The following is a 24,647-nucleotide window of genomic DNA, read 5'->3' as shown; positions in this document are numbered from 1 at the left end:
AGTCCTATCGAGCCTGGTTGGCTCAGGGGACTCCGGAGGCAGCCGACAGATACCGAGGAGCCAAGCGGCTTGCAGCCTCGGCGGTCGCTGAGACAAAAACTCGGGTGTGGGAGGAGTTCGGTGAGAACATGGAAAACGACTTTCGGTCGGCTCCGAGAAGTTTCTGGCAAACCGTCAGGCGACTCAGGAGGGGAAAGCAGTTTTCCACCAACACTGTATATGGTGGGGGTGGGGAACTGTTGACCTCGACTGGGGACGTCACCAGACGGTGGAAGGAATACTTCGAGGATCTTCTCAATCCCACCGGCACGTCTTCCGCAGAGGAAGCAGAGCTTGGGGACCCCGGGGGGGGCTCGTCTATCACTGGGGCTGAAGTGGCCAAGGTGGTAGGGAAACTCCTTGGCGGTAGGGCCCCGGGGGTGGATGAGGTTCACCCCGGGTTCCTCAAGGCTCTGGATGTTGTGGGGCTGTCCTGGTTGACATGTCTTTGCAACATCGCGTGGACATCGGGGGCAGTGCCTCTGGACTGGCAGACTGGGGTGGTGGTTCCCCTTTTTAAAAAGGGGGATCGGAGGGTGTGTTCCAACTATAGGGGGATCACACTCCTCAGCCTCCCCGGTAAGGTCTATGCGGGGGTACTGGAGAAGAGAGTCCGACCGATAGTTGAACCTCGGATCCAGGAGGAACAATGCGGATTCCGCCCCGGTCGTGGAACACAGGACCAGCTCTTTACCCTCGCTAGGATCCTGGAGGGTGCATGGGAGTTTGCTCAACCAGTCTACATGTGTTTTGTGGATCTGGAGAAGGCATTCGACCGTGTCCCTCGGGGTATTCTGTGGGGGGTGCTCAGGGAGTATGGGGTACTGGGCTCTTTGTTACAAGCTATCCAGTCCCTGTACAAACAGAGCAGGAGTCTGGTTCGTATGGCTGGCAGTAAGTCCGACTGGTTTCCAGTCGGAGTTGGACTCCGTCAGGGCTGCCCGTTGTCACCGGTTCTGTTCACAATTTTTATGGACAGAATTTCTCGGCGTAGCCAAGTGGCGGAGGGTGTCCGGTTTGGTGGTCTCAGGATCCCATGTCTGCTTTTTGCAGATGATGTGGTCTTGTTGGCTTCATCGAGCCGGGAACTCCAGCTCTTGCTGGACCAGTTTGCAGCCGAGTGTGAAGCGGTAGGGATGAGGATCAGTACCTCCAAGTCCGAGTCCATGGTACTCAGTCGGAAAAGGGTGGAGTGCTCTCTCCAGGTTGGAAGTGAGATCTTGCCTCAAGTGGAGGAGTTTAAATACCTCGGGGTCTTGTTCACGAGTGAGGGAAAGATGGAGCGTGAGATTGACAGGCGGATCGGTGCAGCGTCAGCAGTAATGCGGGCTTTGTACCGGTCCGTTGTGGTGAAGAAAGAGCTGAGCAGAAAAGCAAAGCTCTCGATTTACCGGTCAATCTACGTCCCAACCCTCACCTATGGTCACGAGCTTTGGGTAGTGACCGAAAGAACGAGATCGCGGGTACAAGCGGCTGAAATGAGTTTTCTCCGCAGGATGTCTGGACTCTCCCTTAGAGACAGGGTTAGGAGCTCGGACATCCGGGAGAGACTCGGAGTGGAGCCGCTGCTCCTCCACGTCGAGAGGAGCCAGTTGAGATGGTTCGGGCATCTGGTTCGGATGCCTCCTGGACGCCTTCCTGGAGAGGTGTTCCGGGCATGTCCAACGGGGAGGAGGCCCCGGGGCAGACCAAGAACACGCTGGAGAGACTATATGTCTCGACTGGCCTGGGAACGCCTCGGTATACCCCCGGAGGAGCTGGCGTCGGTGGCTGGGGAGAGGGAGGTCTGGGTTTCTTTGCTCCGACTGCTTCCCCCGCGACCCGGACCCGGATAAGCGGTGGATAATGGATGGATGGATGGATGTTCGAATTACCACAGAAATTCATTTGTAACTGAACTGAACAGTCTGTGTTTACTTTCATGCTGTCCTCAATTTGGTGTCTGTTCCACCTTAAGTAATAACTATAGCAAAAATAATTTTGTATCACTTTAGACTTTTAAAGGTTTATAAGTTTTTTATAATCTGTTTATTGATGGTTATTAGTCAGTGCCTATTATATGGACACAGATGTACACATAGCTTTTACTACTCACCCACACAGTAACACATCTTGCTCAGAAAGCTATGATTGTCAGACTCCCTCAGGTGATCTATGTTTCACAGTCTTGAGTGTCCTGAGGGCCAGTGTTCTTTATCTGCTTTGTCTTGACACCAGCTGTTTGCAGCATTTTCTTCATCATTTGAGTGAATGACAGGAACAGACACATATTGAGTGGATCCCCCAAACTGATGTGAGCAAGACCTTTAAGACAAATTTGTGGTGTTAAAGGCAAACGTCTGTAAAAAATTGTAACTGTTGTGTCCATTCAAGTTTTCACTGACACCTTAGGGGTTGCCCCCAGAACCTGAGAAATTTGACTGGGAAAGAATGCAACATTTAAATTATTTACGCATATATACACATGCATTCATTTTTGTCTAATTTGTATGCATTCTTGAGGCAAATCGCTATTTTTTTGTTTCTTTGGCAAATATTCTTTGTGTGGTGATGTCACACGCTTCTCAAACTCACAGCATCAATGAATTTTTTGTATTTGCAAGACATCAGATTATATAATGCCCTTATGTAATATTCTGTTTAGTTACCAAGTAAACATATGACATAAAAATGTTACTTAATATATTGTTTCAGTAAATTTCAGCACAGCACATTAACTAGTGTTAAATTAACATTGTGAGGGTAAAAATTTAACACTCAACACTCTCAGTGTTAATTTAACACTAATCGTGTTGATTTAATAAAGGTGAATTTGCTGTGGAGAGAGTAACTCTTTAAGACCTAACCAGCTAGTTTAACTAACGTTAGCAATGTTAATAAATGGATGATACCTCTTAAACTCATATCAACATGTCATTTACTGTCATTTAACACAGCATGAGCAATAGAGAATTCACTGTTACAAACAGTCGTTATATTTTCTTCCTGCTAACTATTAACCAGGGGTACACTTTAATGTAGTCTGGGGTGAAATGTTTTTTATATTTCCTTTTTTGAAAACTCTGCCACAACATATTCATTCTTGATTCCTAGGGTATAGTATATAATTTGTTGGTGTCAGGGATGCCCTATTAAAATGTGGGAGCTTCATGGAACCCTCCAGAAAGTGGGATGTCTGGGGGTGTCTGTTGAGACTGCATATATTTATGTCAGTAGATGCGATGGCCAATATTTGATGATTAAAAGTGAAGAAAAATAGGCTTATTTACATTAAGTATAAATGTAAAATATCAATGTGTGAACAGCATCGTTTTTCTACTTAAAATAACATTGAACATAAATAACATAATAATTTAACATCTCAGCATTTAATATTTTAAAGCCAGCTGAAATTGTTAAATTAGTTTTTAACAGCAGCACAGTGATGCAAAATATGGCCCCTAATTCTCTTTGGTCATCTATGAGAAATTTGTTGTGTTGTCCCCATGTCTGCGTGAAATTCATCTGGGTCCTGTCCTTTCCTGCCACAATCCAAAAACAAACATTAGAAGGTGGATTAGTTGGGCAAAACTGCCCACAGATGTGAGTGTGTGATGCCTTGTGACGGAATGGCACCCCGTCCAGTGTGTGTTCCTCTCTAGTGCTCAGTGGTTCCATGTATGTTCCTGTTCCTCAATGAAATCCAAAAGAGTATTACAGAAGATGAATGAATGAATGAATGAATGAATGAATAAATGAATGAGCATTGTCAGCACTATGGTTATTCAATAACATAACAATTGTCTATATATACTATAAGCTAATGGAGCTTTGTTTTTGTTCATGGAAAGTTAGTGCACTGTATTGACATGATTTAATAGTGCTGTTCCCATTTAATGTAATTCAAGAATTGTGAGGATGAATATATCTTCAGACATTTATAGCAATTTTTGAGCTGCAGCTAACTCCAAGTAATCATTGTTTATTTTATGTACATATTTAACATTTAAGATAAAGATTTGATTTAAACTGAAAGCAGAGATATGGTACTTGCAATGATTAAAGTTCCCAGTGTGTAATGTTTACTTTATGCTATCTCCTAGTTGTTTTGAATCTGCTTAGGTCTTTTCAAAGTCTCTTTTTTCTTATGGCGCTTTTGAACTCCAAGCTCTGCAATGTTTTTCACATCAATGTTTTTCATACACGCAGACATCTTCTATCCACCACCTACTTACAAAAATCTCTCACTAATCAAAGGCAACACGTTTTAGATGTATTTGACCGCAGAAGTAAACACTTCAGTCAAGTTAGAGAATTGGTATTACTTATGAACCACAGCCTAACCTTGTAACCCTGTGTTTCACATAACTATCAACAATGCTGATAATAAATGAGAATTTCATGTTTTATTGGAGTGCGAAATGTTTACTATTTCTGCACAGAAGTCTGTTGACACTAAATTTCCTTTGAATTCCAGGTTATTATTAGTGTTTGTCCTGCTCTGCTGCTCTTCTTTGAAGGGTTCTCCCATTATGCCATTGAACTCAAATCCATTGCTCCAGATTTTAATGAGTGTCTTCACATGATGCCTTTTTAAATATTTGAATTCACTGATAATAGCCAGTTTTCCAGACACAAAAGGTTTCGCTGTGAATTAAAATGTGAGTGTGATGCCCTTTAATGGACTGGCACCCTGTCCAGTGTGGGTTGTTGCCTTATGCTCAGTGATACCAGGTAGACTCCAGACCTGCTGTGTCCCTGAACAGATGAAGCAGATACAAAAAATGTATGAATGAAAATCCCTTTATATTGGAAGGCGAGAGGAACATTATGTCCAAAACAGAAATAATTAAATTACTGTCAAAATCCACTAGTAAACTAACTAACATAATTTCTGAGATTTATATGTAATATTGACAGTGTATAATAGCTAGAAGTAAATCTGAAACAATGCATGTTTGGGGGGAATATTTTGCCAGTATTCAAAGTTTAATTATAATTATAATTTTGGATGAAGCTTTACCTGTCCTTGACAATTTTAACAGTCGTAGGCCAATATCCAGAAACCAGATATCTGCAACTATTTAATTGTGCTAACTTTTTGTTAGTGACATGAAAGAATTCAGAATTCTCATTTCTATCAGGATTCATTCACCCGAATAATACACCATGGATCTTTAAATCAATATTAGTTTTTATCAAGGGGATGTAATTCAGTATAAGGGGTTACGGAGCAGGTCAAAAAACTAAAAGGCCAAAGTAGAGAAAACGCTCAATACTTGTATCTTACATATGCCTGGAAAGGGGTGAAATCTATTAAGTGAACACAGTCTAAGGACCCTCCTGTTTCCTTTAATGACAAATCTGATTTCAAAATTACAAATGAACTGCATGTTTTTATAATCATTTTAATGTCCGTTGTAAACAAGGTCACTTCATCTCCATAAGATCTCTTGTCTTCTGAAGGATACCATTACTGCACCTGTGTCAAAAGATAATGGCCCAAGATCTCTTAAAGACTACAGGCCCATAGCATTTACCTTCCTAATTAAGAAATAATTTGAGAGGATTGGGAACGATGCCATTTTAAATATGGTGCAGGCAAAACTGGACATTTTCCCATTTACATATAGGTCAGATCAGAAAGGTGTGTGGGGATACATCTGGCATGGAATTACACATTGTTGTAGCACACTTAGAGGACACAAATACATTTGTGCCATTGATTTTTCCTGAACTTTCAATTGTGTCCGGCCACATATTTTAGCTGTAAGGTTAAATAACACCTACAGCAGGCCAGATATGTTTTTTGCTGTGTTTTCTAACTGGAAGGTCGCAATGTGTGAATGTTAATAGTGCCTTGTTGGATGTTCTTTTTCTCTTCCACTGGATTTCCCCAGGGGTGTGTCCTTTCACCTGTTTTGTACATTAATGTGATGCTTCATGCTTCATATTATTAAGTTTCTTAATGTGGCCAAAACTAAAGAGTTGAAAAGTTTTTAGGAAAAGTCCTATGGTCACCTCTCTGTTAGGGATCGATATCCAGGTTGTGGAGCTTGTGTAACATGTAGCTGACAAGCTCATTTTTGAACTAAAAGTGGATGCTGTCTGTAAGATAGCCCACCATCTTATGTATTTTTATCACAAGCTCTGAAGTTTTAATTTTCAAATGTTTTTGTTAAACTGTTATACTCCTGCTTTACAGAATCTGTCCTTACTTTCTTTAGCAAGTTGTTATGGACACTTAAAATATGAATAGGCTTCTATGTATTGTGTAATTGTGTGGCTATATTGCAGGTACAACATTAAATGAATTACCTAACGTATAAAAGGTTAAGATTTTGAAGAAGGTCAAGGCAGTCTCGGCAGAAAAAAAAAAAAAGTTAAAGCTGCTTCCATCTGGCTGCAGATACAATTTGTCAATATGCCGGACAAACAGATTTAAAAACTCTCTTGTCACAGCTGCCATTAGACTCTTATATAAATCTATGTGACCTTCTAGGTTAATTACTTTATCTTGTTGTTTGATGTTTGTATGAACACTACCTCTGCTGGCTATGCCCTTCAGGCACAAAAAGTTATATCCAATTCAACCTAATCCATTTCTCTAGAATGGAACATTAAACCAACTCTGAATTTAAATCTGAATTTAATTACACCTTAAAGTGGAAAAGACAGTGTGGTGTTTTTTATATGCTTGTAGGTATATTGTTGTAGCTTCCTCTGTCTGGGCAGGGCTGGGTCTCACTGGGGAGATTCCAGCATGCACTGTGACTCCCCTGTTTAATCTTTGGGGGTTATGTTGGGGTATGTTAGTGTTGTTGTTTTTGTTCTTGTTATATGTATATGTTGTGTGTTAGGGCTTGGTGTGTTGTGTTGTTGTTGGAGGCTCATGGTCAGTCAGAATGGTGTCTGCTGGCATATGATGTCCCTGGATCTCACTACACACCAAGCCTTAATACTGCCTGTTCCCTTGTGCCCTTTTAAGGGCTTAATAAAGGTTGCATGTTTGCAACATGGTTGTGTCTCCATAGGTGTAAGAAATGGGTTTGCAGTCCCAACTGGACAGAAGGGATATTGCTATAGGAGTTCTGCAGCAAGATGTTAAACCCATGAATGGTTAGAGATGAAAGAAGACCAAGCAGCTGGGGACTGGTGGAAGCAGCGACCAGCAACACCTCTAGTGTGACCGTAATGCTCTACATCACTGCAAGGAGAGCAGCAGCGGTGCTCAATAGCAGTGGTGGTGCAGCCAGGAGGGAATCACCGCTGGCAGCTGGGTCAGCACATGATGGCAGATACAGTGGTGATGCCCTGGAGCCATCAAAAAGAGCAGTGGCAATGGAGAAATTTCCCCTCCATTTTCCATGCTATCCTGTGAAAGCAACCAATTATTTTTATGAATAACATCTATGTATGGACATCTGCAGATTCAGCAATCCATCTCTGTCTGGCATTGCAAGGAAAAGCCCCCAGACAGCTAATGGAGTTATCACCAGTGCATCACTGTGACTGACCAAGACCCTTCCTGCTGGATGGAAAAGTCTCTGCATCCAGAACAGATTGCTGTGGATTGTGCAGGTGTTTTGGTGGCTACAGGTTGTCCAGCCCTTAACCAGTGTGCCGTGTGCCACTACCAGAGATAAGGTGTGGCTGGTACTCACAGGGATTTCCCAGTGAATGCTGAGGCTTCCCATTTACAATTTGGGAATATTTGAGGGTTTGTCATTTTTGTTGTTCTGTGTTGTTTGTGTTTGGAATTGGTGTTGGTGAGACGTGTTTAAGTTGGGAGCTTACCATCAACCTGAAGGGTGTGTGTTGATGTGCGGTGGCTTGGTATCTCACAATAAACCAAGCCAAATGTTAACTGTTTTCTTGCTTCCTTTCTGTACTTGTATCCATTAAAGGGCACAATAAGTGTTGATTGTTTGCAGTATAGATTTATCTTAATTATCCATCTACAAGGCCATTACAATATCATGCATAAAATAAACAGTCAATGCCATGGCTGAGCATTTCTGCTTTAAAATTATAGTGTCTCAAAAGCAGTCTCAAACTGGCAGATTCAGACAGCCAGGGTTTCTTATGCAATAAATCTAAACAACCAATCCCTTCAGCAAAGGGCATGGAGGAGTGGATGAAGAGAGAGATGGCAAATTTACAGACCCTCATATACGCAAAGAAGGCAAAGGTGCAGAGTGGTTTTAGGGCAACTTTTTCTTAGGAAATTATTTTTTGCAGAACATCTGGAAAATATCTTATGGACCTACGTAAATAAAAGACTTGACCAGTAGACCTTTTCTTCCACTTGAATAAGAAAGAGGAGGGGAAGAGTAAGATTGACCGAGAGAGAGAGAGAGAGAGAGAGAGAGAGAGAGAGAGAGAGAGAGAGAGAGGCTCGTCTTCACGTCATGAAGAGCTGATACATCACACCTCCACACGAAAAGACTCTCCCTCTCAGTATTTTGCAGGAGGATCTACATTAACCTCAGTATTTCAGACTTTAATAATAATAATAATAATAATAATAATAATAATAAGGTAATGGAAGACGCTGAGGATTTCTTACCACACGGTGAGTTAACATTACTATCATCGTGATTATTGTTGCGTTGAGGAAAATCCCTGTAGCTTGAGCAGTTGTACTTAAGGAGTCAACGATGTATTTTCAACCCGTCCACTGTTAGCGGTGTTAACTTTGTTTACACTGTCTTGTTGATTAGTCCTCGTGTCTCTCTTAATTTACGCAATTTTCATTCGTAACAACTCTGTTCCGTCAGTAAAGCTGGGCTTAAATGGGATGAAGTGGAAGAGTTCTGAGCTTTAGGAACCTTACTGCTCAATTTCGAACTTTAAACGGTGATGAAAAACGTTCTGAATTGTACTGAAGTGTATAAGGAACATATTATGAACACTGGGTGTGGTTTCTCCAAGACAGTTTAGCATTAATACGTGTAAAATATCATGCTGAATACCTCAGGTTAATAAATGCCTGTTATGCTTTATACTGTCTAATTCCCGAACTCTTAAATACGAGAGAGAGAGAGCGAGAGAGAGAGAGAGAGAGCGAGAGAGAGCGAGCGAGCGAGAGAGAGAGAGAGAGAGCATACAGTGATTAGTTGCCAAATGCCCTAGGGATGGAGCTGTTATCTTGTGTTTCGGATTTTTGGATTTTGATTTACTTATACGAATTACAAATGATCCTGAACCTAATATTCAGCTAAGGGCCTTGGGTAAAATTTTCTAAAAAAAAAAAAAGAAAAAAAGAAAAAAAAGTATTTCCATGTCATATCAAATCATTGCCTTGTAATTGCTTTACTGTTTAAACACTAGTTAAGGAATGGAACAATAGAAATGTTACAAATTACTTGTGAAGCACTGTCCAAAATGTGTACACCACCACTTATTTATTAAATTCCAGTCAAAACGTCATAAGGAGATATGTGATTATGGTGATATGATGATTCAAGGAAGAGCATAATCTAAGAAGGGAAAAAAAGAAGGGAAATGAGTTTCCGGTACAGTTAAATACATGATTAGACCTTAAAAATATTAACTCTGTAAAGTGCAGATAATGTGTAAATATAGTGGGTTATTATGAGCCAACTAACACACTATTAACTAAAGGATTTGCTTTAAAATTTGATAATGGAATGCTTAATACTGCAAAGAAAACTGCACAAAGAAAAAATAATTTACTTCCCAAATGTATTAAGAAATTATTTGAAATCACACATCCATTAAGGACTGGGAAGTCTTTGGGAATATGTATATTTAAATAACATAGGCACAGAGAAATATGAAAAATAAATATATCTGTTAAAGGGTAAACTCATGGAATAGTTGGAAAAGGAATTATAAATGTATAGTACACTTTCCAAAAAAAAAAAAAAAAATTACTTCAAATTTTCATATTTAAGGGATTCCAGAAAATGAGACTCCAAAGTTTCATAAGATCTGCAAAGTCCACTTGTGTGTGGGGGAACCTCAGCACAGTGGGTCCGAAACTATGTTGAGTGCTCTAAACATACATTTTAATAATAAATAAAATATAAGTAAGATTACCAGGAACAGAAATAAAGAAAAATGCACAATATTTTAAGGGTTCGTTTTGAAGGCACGTAATGTTCTTTCCAGATTTCTTTGAACAACAGACAGCAAATCTAGTAGGACTGGTACTGATGTTGGAGATTTAGTGCTGGGTCACAAAAGACACTCCACATGTCCCAAAGTTGCTGAGTGGTGCTGCTAATTCTCTCCAGAGAATGCTGTACCACTGCTTTACTGCCAAATTTTGTGGAGCTTTAGTTTATACCCCTCTGACCCTTAGCATTGAACACTGTGTTGTGGTTTTGTGTGGCTGCTCTAGAACTTGTCATTCCATTGACAATGGTTTCTATGGAGATACAAATTGTATCAAAATCAAATGCCCATGTCAGTAATGACTGCTCAATAATGTAGCTGAATTCAATAATTAAAAGGTGTTTGTGAACAGTTTTTGGATATTTATGTTAAACAGTTTTACAAAAATCTGGGTCCAAATCCCTTATGGCCAAAGCGAGGATATAAAAAAAGTTAATTTCTAGGATTTTTATTTTATTTTATTTTTTTTAATGTACAATTACAATAGCTGTGTAATCCAAGCTCCCCTTGGTGGCACCACGTAAAGTGTAAAAATGTGGATAAAAAATCAGAAAATATAAAGGAAAGATTTGTAAGTAACTGGGATGGCACTGCTGAAAAGCATATTGGGCATAAACAGATTGTGACAGAACATAGCAGGTACATGTACCAAGAAAAGGTTTTAAAGATGAACGATGAGGTTGATTAAGAGCCACAAGATGTAGTAGTTTATGTGAATCTGGATATTTATTACAACACTATGAACCATGGATTAAGTCTTAGCTCTGCATTTTGGCATTTTTATCAGAACAAATATCAGGCTAAATCCTGATTAAACAAAGAGGACTTTCAGCTGACACTCAAATATTGAGACTATGCTTTATGCAAGAGCACTGAAGGTTATATAGCAGCAGGGAGGCTTTATAAGAAGAAAAACATGACCAATCATTTTGTTCCTTGCGATTGAAGCAGATTTTTGTAATTAATGAGTAGTGATTACATATTGTAAAGAAAGGGCAGCTGTAGGTTTAGAGGTCAGTAGGAATTTTTGTCTGCCAGCAGTAGAAGGAATGGACATGGGTAATTTTTCAAAGGAAAAATATGTTTTCTATAACATCATACAGTCAGAGGGCAGTGCAGAACCTGCATCTAAATTTCTTAATGGTTTTGTCTATGTATCTGTATTTTACTGTGGCTGACTAAAGGTTTTTGAGAGTCTCTGCAACTCTTGTTAGTGTCTAAATCAAATTGCAGTTATTTTACATAAGAAATACTACAGAAAAGCACTGATAAATCAGAAGTTCAATTACTTATATAGACTTAATAGAATAAACTTTCAATAATTTATTATGCTTGATACCAGCAAAGTAACATTTCACAAACTCACTTTCCATCTAAAATTTACAAGAAAAAAAATGATATGAAAACTGATAATTAGCATTTATGTTTGACCTAAGATTTTAGATTGACAAAAGTTTGCGTGTATATTTGGCATCTCATACTTTGGAATTGTGACCTGATTTGATAGAGTACAGAATTAGAGAGATGATGAGTGTCTGTTCTGTGGCAGCCTGTTTGTTTTTAGACCATTTTATTCACATCATGTAAGTAGATTAGGGGAAAACAGGCATCGCAGATTCAATTCATATAGCTTCAGATTCAAATAGCTTTTGGTAATCTCATATTCCCATTGCATTATTATTTGCAAATACTGAAAGGTTTCTGACAGACATTTCTCAGTAGTTAGTTTGAAGAATGTTGTTGTGCATTGAAATTATTATTTTTTTTATCAAAAGTTTTTTCATTTTCACTAAGTTTTGTAAATAAGTCATAGAATTTATATGAATTATTTCAGTCATATTATTGTAATCCATGTAGATTGTGGACTGACACTCTCCAAATTTATTGTTCTGCATTAATGGTGCCTTAACAGATGTGCAAGCTACTCATGTCATGTGCACGGATGCACCCACATACTATCATAGATGCTGCTTTTGGAACTGTCTGTTTATAACATGCCAGATGGTCCGTCTCCTTTCTAGCTTTGGGAACAGCATCCAAACAAATTTACATTTTGATGCGTAATCGTAAATGAGCTTGAGCCCAGAGAAGGTAGCTGAATTTCTGGATCCTGTTTATTTATCAGAATTAGCCAGCCAGTACTGGTTTTGGGCCTTGAATTTTTACAGATATTATGTACACTAGATGAAGAAATATCCAGGTTCTTTGCAATTTTATTATGAAAACCATGATTCTTGGATTGTTTCACTTTTCTCATTATTAAATGTAATTATTTCTCAATAATTACATTATTTGTTTTAACATTTAAAAGGTTGTCTTTGTACTGTTTTCAATAAAATATAGGGCTTACATGATTTGCACGTTATTGCAATCAGTTTTTATTTACGTGTTGCACTTGTGTTTCAATTTTTTTGGAGATAGGGTTTGTTAATTGAACCTTTTTTTCACAGATTCAAAAATTCATAAAATGAAAAAATGCACATAAATCATAATATATTTCACCTGTATAAACAGCTTATTTGGTTGGTTAGTTTAATATTTTGGTGTCTGTGTTTATGTGATCTAAACAAAGCAAATCAAATAATCCTAATCAGTAAAAATTGCATTCAGAATGATTGGTTTTCATGGGAGGAATCTTATATTTAGCAAACATAGCTTCAGGTTAAAAGTGCCACTAGTGCAATTTAGATGATCTCATTTCTCAAAATGCAATTTTCTACAGAGTAGATTGTTTTGGAGTTTCCTTGTTTTTCTGTTTAACTAAAGAAACAGATGGAGGCTCAGTAGAGTGAAACCTCTGCTTATATCTCAAGGCGGCTGGGCAGACGGTGAGGTTAGACATTTTGTCTGCTGCCTGGCTTTGGTTCTGCATCATCAGTGACTACAATAACAGCTATGAGGTGGATTATGAAATCACTGTTGCAAGAATTGGCAATTGTCTCAAATGCAAAGGCCAGGCTGACACCCAAATTTAAATACATTTTTAATTTTTTTTTGAGCACCACGTTGACATGCAGGATCTTAAGGACTGTAAAGTGCTGTAGATTTCTTCACCATGTATTATGAATATGGAGAAAATGCATTCCTGCCTCTGCTGCCTGCTGTCCTACACTCTTAAGAACAAAAAAAAAAAACATTACGTTAGTAAAAAGCATTTTTACTTTACATTTTTACAGTTTCTTTTCATGTCTTCTATTTATCATTATCATTACTCACATTATGTCACTGCATCTACAAATGCATTAATATGCATAGCATAAGCCATATGTATAATCTTCATACCCAAAATATATGTAACATTTCTGAAAGCACCAATAATTCTGAAAGATAAATACACATTTTGGAGCAGCATATGTTGCCTTTAAGGATACTCCTATTTTATTGATATCAGAATTTCTGTATATATTGCAAGTGTTTATGATTCCCAATTCAGCTTTCTTCTTGTTTGGTGATTCTTTCATTTTTACTTGGTCAATAATTTGGTTAATGGTTCCATCTTGACTCCGGGCATGGAAGACTTATTGGTGTCATTAATTAGGCATTTTTGTCTAGCAGTCTCTGATCCAGTCTTTGTCAAAGCTGCTATCTCCAAATAAGCAGCTGTTTGCATTCTGAATCTTTATTCTGCCTTCTCCCTTGCACATGTTTTCTCATATAAAACGTTAAGCAAAACAGCAAAACCCATACATTGTTTGGGCTGAAGATCCATCTTTCATCCATCTTAGATATATTCTTGCCCACAGTGTGAACACACAGACTTTGAGCAGTGTGCAGACATTCTTGGAGCCCAGAGAGCATTTTGGGGATAAGGTGCCTTGCTGTATCTGTATTTATATTAAGGCAGATACAAGACAGTATGTTAAGGTATAAAAATGGTAAACTACCATTCAAATCTGGGCAGTTGGCTGTCTTTTCAGGTGCGTCCAGTGCATGGGTTGTCATGAGATGTCCAGAAATTTCTTAGGGGTGGAAATAGTGATAACTTAACTGAGGAGGAAATTCAGCCAAAGAAAACGTTATTTTCTGAATATTGCCTCTATTTATTTGTGTTAAAATTAAACAAATACCTAGTTATGTAAGTATTTGAACACTACAACTTAGTAAGAATAATGTGGTACTGGAGGATCTGTGCATACTGTCCAGGTCACCTGTGGCCCTCGCTGTTGTTTTTGTGATTTATCATTTAAATAGTATTAGTTTCAGATGGGCTAATTAGAATAATGGAGACCCAAAATTGCAAATCCACTGAGAATTACCTTCCTTTACCATCTTACTGTGAGACAAGGATATGTATAACAAATCTCCATTGTACAAATTGGGTGACAGAATTGGACAGTCAAGATCAGCCATGTCTAAGCATAAGGTCACCATGCCCAATGACGAATGTAAGCTAGAAGGGTATAAAGCTAGCATAAACCCATGATCACAGCAAACACAGGTATAATCTGCCGGGTGAAAAGCATATTCTCTTGAACGGGAAAATGTGTAGATTTACAAGAAAGTAATTTGAATGTACCCGCAAATATTTTACCTTGTGTGATGTTAAATTTTAACCTGCAAAGTGGACCTCAGAGGCAGGAGCCACCAAAGGAGGAGGCAATAGCATGTTTTGTTGTTGTTGTTGTTGTGTTTTACTCTTGGAAAAATATAAAAATAAATTAAAACAGCTTGTGTTGGGATCTGCTCCTCAGTGTGTTTAATGTCATTAGTTTCCCACAATGGGATAACTCAATTAAATCCAAACAAATAAAACTAACATTAGCTGTTCACAAAACCACCTTATATTAATTCTTTTAGGAATTAAGCATGCTCCACCACAGTGAAGAATATAGCAAAGTAATTGTCTGGAGTGACCACAGCTTAAGACTGTAAAGCAGTGAAATTTCATTTTCTGGGCTGATGGAGCACAATCCAATACCTTTTGGATGAGTCTAAATGCCTTATGTGATCCAAAACTAATTATCCAGTGTCAGTCCCTGAATACACCAATGCTCTTGTGGCTGAATACTGTCAAATTCTCATACTACATCATATAAAGCTGTCTCAAAGAGGCTGTTGCTGCAGTAAAGAGCAGACACATATCAGAAGAAATGAGCTAATGTCTGTGAACCTTTGAATATGTGGTGTATTAGGAAGGGTAAAAACATGAAAAAATGGACACCTGCATGAAAAACAAGCTGCAATGCACACAAGTTATTTAAAAAAAAAAGACGGATGCTTCCATCAGAGTATAACAAACCTGGAGCTGAGACCAGATCTGACACCACCATATATTTTGGGTACAAGATACAGAACAACTAGTGAACATGTTCAGTAGGTTTTACCAATACTGATGAAAAACCGTTTAATGGAAGTTGACACAATAATATTTTTGTTAATATCTTAGTATAGACCAGCCAGAGCAGAAGGAAAAGTCAGTCTGTATATACCTATTTATGCTATTATAATTTTCGTAACATTTTATAATACAGGTCGTGTTTTAGAGTGTATTTTGTGATGTTGGATTTGAGACAGTATTAGTAAATGTGTATGTGTCTTAAATTAATAAATAATACAACATAATTTAACTTAAGTAATTTAATGCACATTGTCATAAAGGTTCTGACAACTATACTGATTCAATAAGTTGAACACAGTAAGTACAGGGAAAATACATTGTATGTATGGGCAAAATACACTCTAAATCACAGTTTGTATTATATAGTGTTAACAAAATTTTTTGTATTTTGTTACACCACACAAGGTTGACTAAAATTTTCAAATGTCTTAAGTTGGTGAATCAGTATAGTTGTCAGAACCTTAATGAATTGTGTGTTTAAATTACTATATGGGTTAAGATATATTCACATTCAGTAATCCACATTTAAATCTACCATATCAGCCAAATTCCACCAAGCCTCCTTAAAATAAATAAAGCCTGCTAGAATTTCATGCCCCAGGGGCTTGTGTGTTTCACTATAATCTATCACTTAGAAGGCCTAAAAAGAAATTTGAATATAAATAAATATGCAATTTTAAAATAGCAAAAGCCCCCAAATTTTAATTGTGACCGTTAATTGGGACATTGTACACAGACCACCAGTCAGAAGCAACCAAACAATTATATGCAGTTACATTACAACCACAATTAACATTTATGTTCATGTTTTGTGTGTTATCTGTGTGTCTGCGTGGGTTTCCTCTGGATGCTCCGGTTTCCTCTCACAGTCTAAAAACACGTGCTGGGAGGTGGACTGGCTATTCAAACTGTCCATAGGTGTAAGTGTGTGGGTGACTGAGTGAATGTGTGATGCCCTCTGATGGACAGGCGCTCTGTGCAGTGTGTATTGCTGTTTTGCGGTCAGTGATTCCGGGTAGGCTCCAGACCCATCGTGACCCTTAACAGGATGAAGTGGTTACAGAATATGAATGAATGAATGTATAATTTTGATCAGAAAAATCAAGATTTTCCCCAAATTGTTCTTTCTTCAATTTAAGTTTTTAAGTCACCCACACCTTGCACTAAATAAATAAGGCATATTGTATTGTATTGGGTCTGCCTCATTCTGCACATAGTACTGTCTATACCTCTGAATGTCAAATGTCTTTAATGAAAAGTTTCTTTATGCTTTCATATCAACAGGCTAATATTTATACAAGGCTGTTTCACTCTCACTCAAAAAATTGCTTTGTTTTCAATCTAACAAGTGGAAACCACTAACAAAAAATCATAAAATGTTCATTTAATGCCCATATGCAAGATTTATGCTACTGCAATATTTGATCTCTTGAATTTGAGTTTGTTGTTATATTCACTTGTGCTATTACTGTCACAGGTGTCTGCTAGTTGAAGTGCCATGAGAAGACCACCATTTCTGCTGACCTGCACTGTGACTACTAAATGACTGGCCCAAGTTAATGATCAAGAATATCACATTAAGACCCAGGAAAGTTTAATTAAACTGTCTAATATCCAATAGTCTTATTCATGGCAAACATCACACACTTGGCTGCTGTCTTTGTGGAGCCCCGAAGTCAAGTGCCTGCAGAGGAGCATGATCCCTTCCTAGACCTTTATGATATGGACTATGGAGTGCCTGCAGACGAGATGCCAGACACTACACAGGGACTGGCGTATTTTGTGGCCACCATTGTCATTGGTGTCGTTCTTGTCTGTATTATGTTGGTGTGTGGTATTGGCAACTTTTTGTTCATAGCAACTCTGGCCCGTTACAAGAAGCTACGAAACCTCACCAACCTTCTGATCGCAAACCTGGCCATCTCAGACTTCATCGTTGCGGTGGTATGCTGCCCTTTTCTCGTGGATTACTATGTGGTGAAACAACTGTCCTGGGACCATGGGAAAGTGCTTTGTGGTTGCGTCAACTACCTACGAACTGTGTCTTTGTATGTGTCAACCAATGCCTTATTGGCCATCGCTGTGGACAGGTAAGCAAATTAAATAATAGCACCTCATGGCTAGAGGATGATTGGGTTGAGACAGACAGCCCTTAGGCTTGCCTCACCATAATGCACTTAGAATGAGAAACAACTGTTGCCTAACCACGTGTGACATTTCCCCTGGACATTTAACCAGCATTTACAGCTCGTTGTCCTCTAAATTGATGCCTAGCTGTGAACCATATGATCCTTGAAACACAACAACTGAAGCAAACTATTCAAACCCCAATACATTACACTCAGTAATATAAACTCACTGATAAAACACAGCAAGCAAGATTAAAGTCTTGTCTTCAGCAATGCATGCAAAACATAACACTGAGCTATGCCACATAGAAAGCCAATTAGCCCCTACTGCCTGTGAAAGAATGAAAATGAAAGCACTCAGTACAAACCTAATTCAGTGAAGGGACAAGGTGCTAAACAGTGGCATATGGAGAGGCTGAAAGCATGTTTAGATTTTGTTTTTCTTTTTAAAAACAACAGGGAATTGCTTTTCGATTTCTGAGATTGAATCTGAAGGCACTTTCAAATTCAAAACAACAGACACAACCGCATCAAGTTAAGAAGGCCTGTTTTTCTCAGTGTGGTTTATTAGCATGTAAAAGAAGAGGCTGAAGAGATGTTGAACTTCTCTAAATTGAACTCCTGCCTCAGAAAATATAATCCATCACAACTGACTGATTGAGGACTGAGAAAGTAGACTCTAGATATGATTTAAAACAAACGCTGCACAACAGCATGTTTGTGGATGACTGGAATATACCACACATAAAAGCATTAATGAAATTAGTTACATCTGTTTTATGATGAAATGTAGATCACAAAAGCCCCTCATTCATTTCTTTAACCACTTCATCCTGGTCAGGGTCACAGTGGGTCAGGAACCTACATTAAGACATTGAGTACAAGGCAGGAACACACCCCAGATAGTGCATGTCCTACATAGTATCATACATCCACCCAATCTTTCACACACTCACAGTCAGTCCATATACCACCAAACTACTGACTGACAATGACCCAAGGTGAGGGTTGAACCCTGGATCCAGAGAAAAAGGAGCCATGTCAGTTAGCTGTCATCCCAATGTGCCACTCAAAGCCACTCCAGCTCCTCCTAAACATGTAAATAGGGAGCCAAATATTATAAAGCTATCACTCCAAATATTACAGTATTTACTGTTCTATTTTAGTAATATTAAACAGCTGGTGGAAAGCTGCCATGAAAACATTGCAGGGTGGCAGTGTCACCAGTGAGTAATGATTAGTGGAGTGCTTTTAAATTATTTACTTAAAGCAGAAAATGTGTAGGAGTATAGGAGAGTAGGGTACTGGAGTATTTTTGTATTATTCTAGGTGGACAAAGGCTACAATAAAGTAATCTTCAGCATCTTCTAAAAACATCAATTTGCAGGTAATGCCACAACTGCAGTGGATGGCAAAGGTCACTGTATCTGCAGTGAGTTTTCAGTCACTATTTCTTTAGAAACTGTACAGTAAAAGGAATGACATCACTAATAAAATCTCCACAGAAAACATCTCCAAAGAATGGGATTCTCAAGAGCAACTAAGCATAAGGGTCTGTGTACCTTGTTTTAATTTGTTTTCCATTTCTAATCCTGCAATAGAAAAACAAAGAATTACCCATTTCCCTGATTTGAATGATATAAATATCAATGATTTAAGGAAAACAAACCATTTTCTACCACATAATTAAACTAAATACAACAAAATACACAAAATGAACATGAACAAATATAAACAAAAATAATGAGTTTTTTTTTTCCTTCCTGCTTTTTTCTAATTATGTGTTGGGCTGAAGATTTTAGCTAGAACTGGAACTTTTTACTGATATCTCCATGTGTTTTGAAATGGAGGAACGTATTCTGCTGGTATTAAAGATGAGCATTCCTGACTTATTTCACGATTTGATTTAAAATGATCAAGGATCAAACATATGCTGTGATTTCTATGCAGGACATGGGCGTCTAGAGAGGGTTTTCTTAGGCTAAGTAAATTTGGTAACCGCAGCAGAATGGTGACGTTTATGTGACACATATATCTGTTATCTTCCTGGTATGTATTAAGAAAGAAAATATCAATTTATAGTGAACTAAAATTGAAATATATCCGAATCTATTATTTCCTGGATTTGTGTTTTGAGGTGTTGGAAGAAAAGAAAAATAAATAAATAAAATCTACATTCTCTGGTACTGTTGATAATATACAAGATAGGAAAATTGATCTTTCTCTGTTTTTCTATTGCAGGAATAGCATTGGAAAATGCATTAATGAAAGGTACACGGATCCATAAGCTTAAGTCCCCGCCCACATGGATCTGTTTATTTTAAAAACTAAGATTTTCCTCTCTCTGTTTTTGAAAATATTCCTGTCCAGATTAATGCAAAAACAGCAGCATTATCATGCCAGACCTGTAGGGGGCCACACTCTCTTTATAGCGAGGCACCAAAACACCACAACGCATGCACACACCACACAGTAGAGTCCAATTGCAAGGAAAAGCATTTATGTAAATCAAGAACACCCAAAGGTCAGGTTTCAGTCACAGAAAGTCTCGTGGAACTGAGTCTGTTCTAAAACCACGCAGCATGGTGATGGCAGTGTTGTCTCCCTAATCAAAACAGACTTTGAAGTCCCCCCCTACTTTTAATCTGATTACAGTGTGGGTACCTTATCATTGTGACAAGACAAAGATTGTTTGAACTTCATAGTGGAAGCTTCACCACTGATGAAAGTCAAAAACCTTGCAACCACATCCGCTACCTGGGTACTGGTATTAAAGCATGAGGGCAAGTGTATATTTGGTCAAATTGGATTATGTTCTCCAATTTAAAGTCTGATATTGCAATGCATATGTACTGTAAACTGTTTTTCACAGATGTCCTAGCAGCTAAACGTATAAGCTCTCTGCAGACAGATGTCTTCAGGAGTCCTCACGGTGAAATCCTGTGATGTTTTTTCCCTCTCTAGGTACATGGCAATTGTTCACCCCTTGAGGCCCAGGATGAAACACCAGACAGCCTACTGCCTGATCACTGGAGTGTGGATTGTTCCGGTCCTTATATCCATACCTTCTGCCTACTTCACCTCCGCAACCAAGGTCCCTCACAGGGCCAACCGCAGCAAGACCTTCTGCGCTCAGATCTGGACGGTGGACCAGCAACTCTACTACCGCTCCTACTTCCTCTTCATCTTTGCTGTGGAGTTCTTGGGCCCTGTCTTCATCATGGCCCTGTGCTACATCCGAATCTCCAGGGAGTTGTGGTTCAAGAACGTTCCTGGCTTCCAGACGGAACAGATCCGGAAGAGGTTGCGTTGCCGTAGGAAGACGGTAATGGTGCTCATTGGGATCCTCACTGCATACATCTTGTGCTGGGCTCCATACTATGGCTACACCATCCTGCGAGACTTCCACCCCACTCTCATCTCCAGGGAGAAAAACTCACTGGTGGCCTTCTACATCATTGAATGCATCGCCATGAGCAACAGCATGATCAACACCTTCTGCTTTGTCAGTGTCAAGAATAACACAGTGACATACTTCAAGCGGATTGTGTTGCTCCGTTGGAAGTCCACCTATACATCCAGGAAGACGATAGAAGAGACAGAGGTGAGGACTCTGTCTATTCCTATGACAGAGGAGATTGACTGCATAAGACTGAGATGAGATATACCTCAAAGGTTCACAGTGGTTTAATGCTACTGATCAAATGAAGGTCACGGAGTCCTGGTTTTCTCATTAGAGGATATGACTTGCTGAGTCTATAGCACAGATATTAACCCTGGTTGTGTAACAAAGGACCAGAGGTGGGTAAACTAACCTAAGTACACACTCACATGTCTGAATACAACATAAAACACAATTTACTTCCCAAATAAGTTACTTATAAAACTTCAGTGCAGTTATCAGCATAGGACCTGAAGTTTGTACAGCTGTATTCACTTGTTTTTAAATAGTTTTATTGTCAAATAAAGTGAAGGAATTTAAAAGTCTTTGGTGTGACCAAACAAGAAACAGTACAAACGGTGTCACTAACAAAACAGAAAAGGAAAAATTAATTGAGTATTAATTGATAACTAATTTCACTGAGCAGAAGTAACAGTGTCATGACTGGAAACTACTCAGGAAAACACAAAACCTTCAATATTTTACCTAAATACATGTATTTAAATAATTTTATCCAGCTGTTATCCACCTCTGCAAAGAATGCCATCTATAAACCGGAATGAGCCTAGTAAATCTTGTTTTGTTGGAAATGCTGTAAAGGCAAAAACATTTTTTTAACTAGCAGTAATTGTTGTGAGGTCCTAATGAATGTAAAATGGCACCATCTTTAAACATGCTCAGTTCAGTCTGCAATGCAGAGAAGTTAAATGACTCTTCTCTTGAGATGTAAATCAGAGGCATTGCTCATCTGGTGGTAATCTTGTGTATATTGTTATTCAGTACAATTTTGGTAATGTTATTTAACTTGTTTTCAGTGAAAATGTGCAGTATTCATGTTCACTCTATACTTAACATTTCTGTCAAATAAATATCTAGAAGTTATTATTATTATTATTATTTATTCTGCAAGCTGTTTTCTAAGATGCATTTGATGCGGCAATGTATTCTTATTGCCATGTTACCATCAATGCAAAGAGGACAACATCAGAAAAGCATTATTCAGGGAACTTGTGTTTCTTGTGGACTAGTGTATTATCAGAAAACCCTATGATATTTTCTGTGATTAATTGGTGAATTTGAATTGTTATTTTGTATGTTCTGTTTTTTGTGCATGGGCTTTAAGCCAAATAAATTCTTATTTAAAACAAAATCATATTTATGCACTTTTTATCAGATGTTAACTGCTATATATAACTACCATTACCGTTTGATTTAAACTGCATGTATTAAGTGACTCTACAAATTTCACATTAACAAAAGTTCTTCTCATAATTTCAGCCTCAATATATGTTTATAATAGCCAAATATTTTTATCCAATAAATATCCTCAAAGAAAGTCATAACTACACTAATGTCTAATGGTTTGTGGGCAGCTGCTCATCCAATATCTCATTTGAATCTAAGGATAATAATAGGAAGTTTTTTCTTTATTATTTATTATTTCTTTATCTGTATAATCATCTTCTATTCTGCTAAAGCACTACATGCTGGAAAATGTCTGTGAAAATCTGATTCTATTCAACCATGAATTTATGAGGTCAGCTAAGATCACAAATACCACTCCAGCTCATCCCAGATATATAGAATGAAGCTCCATCACCCCAGAGAACATACTGCAGCAGATGGGGTTGGAGGTGTGTGTGTGGGGGGGGTATTGTAATTTAATGTCATATTTTGCTAGTCTAGAGAATCATATTTCTTTTTATCCAGCTTCTGGATGCATAGTGTAGTTATCTATGATTAATTGACATAGTCAACTAATAACAGTCCGTTGTGGTTTCTGCAATGATTCTTTGTGAATCAAGAACAAATGACAACCCCCCATTGCTGTTTAAACAAATGCATGCTTCTAAATGGCATGGACAACACAGCATGATTTAACCTGCATTCATGTTTCAACAATGGGAAATCAATGAGCCACTTAGTATCTATTCTGTCTATTATCTGCATTATCTGTCTATATCTATTACTATCTATTACTATATATTATCTATTCTGCCTGAATTCAAGACATGCATTTTTAATTTGTTCATGTTCCTGGTCAAACTGAGCATCATTTATCCATAAACACCATGGTCAAATGCTATTTCACCTGCATAATTACAGGAGCATAGTAAAAGCACTGTTAAAATGGGCTGCTCTGAAGAGTTCAGTGAGTCTTAACTTGGCAAGATTTTTATAGGATGCTAATTCTCCATTTTGTCAATTGGTGAAATGTCTGCCTAGTTAAGTACCATTATTGTGACGTGGAAACATCTAGAAGCAGCAACATCTCAGCAGTGTGGTTCAAGGCCATTGTTTTTTTGTTTTATAATTAATAATAATTGCTACAGCATTTAACACATAATTGCTGTCAAATGAAAAACAAGCATCTTCTAAAATAGCAACTTTACAGGAGAAGGAACAAACCTTCTTAATTTTCAGTGGGAGTCTATGTAAAATTATTTTCAAGTAATTTTGAAGCATTTCCATTGGTCTATTCATCATCAATTTTTTCCAGAATGTGAAGAACAGCTGCTGCATTCAGACAAACTAAAAATCCACAAAAATAGTTTGGAAAAACCTTTTAATTTAACATTTCCAATGCTGAGCAACCACACTCAAATCTAGGATAACTGTGTTTAATGACAAGTATCAGGAGTGATGTAAAGCACACAGCCACTTAACTATAGAGCAACGGGTTTTCTGGAGTGATAAATCACTTCACAATATCTGGCAGTCTGACAAATCTGGGTTTGGTGGAAGCTAGAATAACACCACTACCTGATTGATGTTGTGTGTAAACATCGGATGTGGGGCTTGAACTTTGAGACAACGACGCTACCTGTTGTGTGATGGTGCAGCTTGAATTTATAATACTGACGTATAAAATTCTAATTCTAGTTTCCAACTTTATTTCAATACTTTGTGGAATAACTGCCCCCTACATGGGCATAAAGATACTCTCATGCTCAAAGCAAGTTCTGTAAAAGGGTTGTCTGACTGACAACAAGATCTGCCCTCAACCCCATCCAATGCCTTTGGGATCAACTGGTACATGAGCTGTAAAGAAGTCCATAAAGCCATAATTCTAAATCTAAAACTTACCTCAGAGTCTGGATCAAACTTTATAATAAGGCATTGCTTTAAATTGAGAGGTTCAATATTACATGTCATGGAAGTAATTTTTGCTTCTGAAATTAAGCATATTATAAGGTGATATGTCTATATCTTTGGTATAGCAACTCTTCTGAGAATTTTGTTAAGTAGATTCGGGGCACTAATGGTGCTTTTCCATCACATGGGTCCAGCTCAATACAACTTGATTCGACACGGCTCGGCTCGCTTAAAGCTTGTCACTTTTCCACTGGCAGGGCTC

The 24,647-nt window shown here is 38.2% G+C and overlaps 1 protein-coding gene across 1 annotated transcript; it reads left to right on the top strand.

The window, feature by feature from the left end:
* The first annotated feature begins 17,128 nt into the window (after positions 1 to 17,128).
* On the top strand, positions 17,129 to 22,092 carry prokr1b (prokineticin receptor 1b). Its single transcript, XM_066680001.1, has 2 exons — positions 17,129 to 17,589; positions 20,593 to 22,092. The coding sequence occupies exons 1-2, from the start codon at positions 17,129 to 17,131 to the stop codon at positions 21,287 to 21,289; spliced, it is 1,158 nt and encodes a 385-aa protein (XP_066536098.1). The 3' UTR covers positions 21,290 to 22,092.
* The last annotated feature ends 2,555 nt before the right edge of the window (positions 22,093 to 24,647 follow it).

This window comes from Hoplias malabaricus, chromosome 8 (genome assembly GCF_029633855.1).
Source record: "Hoplias malabaricus isolate fHopMal1 chromosome 8, fHopMal1.hap1, whole genome shotgun sequence".
Lineage (NCBI taxonomy): Eukaryota > Metazoa > Chordata > Actinopteri > Characiformes > Erythrinidae > Hoplias > Hoplias malabaricus.
This window is presented reverse-complemented; position numbering and strand designations above follow the sequence as displayed.

What these genes read in the sequence shown, in the direction of transcription:
- prokr1b (XM_066680001.1), top strand. Translation starts at nt 17,129, where the DNA reads ATGGCAAACATCACACACTTGGCTGCTGTCTTTGTGGAGCCCCGAAGT. An exon ending in TTGGCCATCGCTGTGGACAG is followed by an intron (nt 17,590 to 20,592) that starts GTAAGCAAATTA and finishes TTCCCTCTCTAG; the next exon opens with GTACATGGCAATTGTTCACC.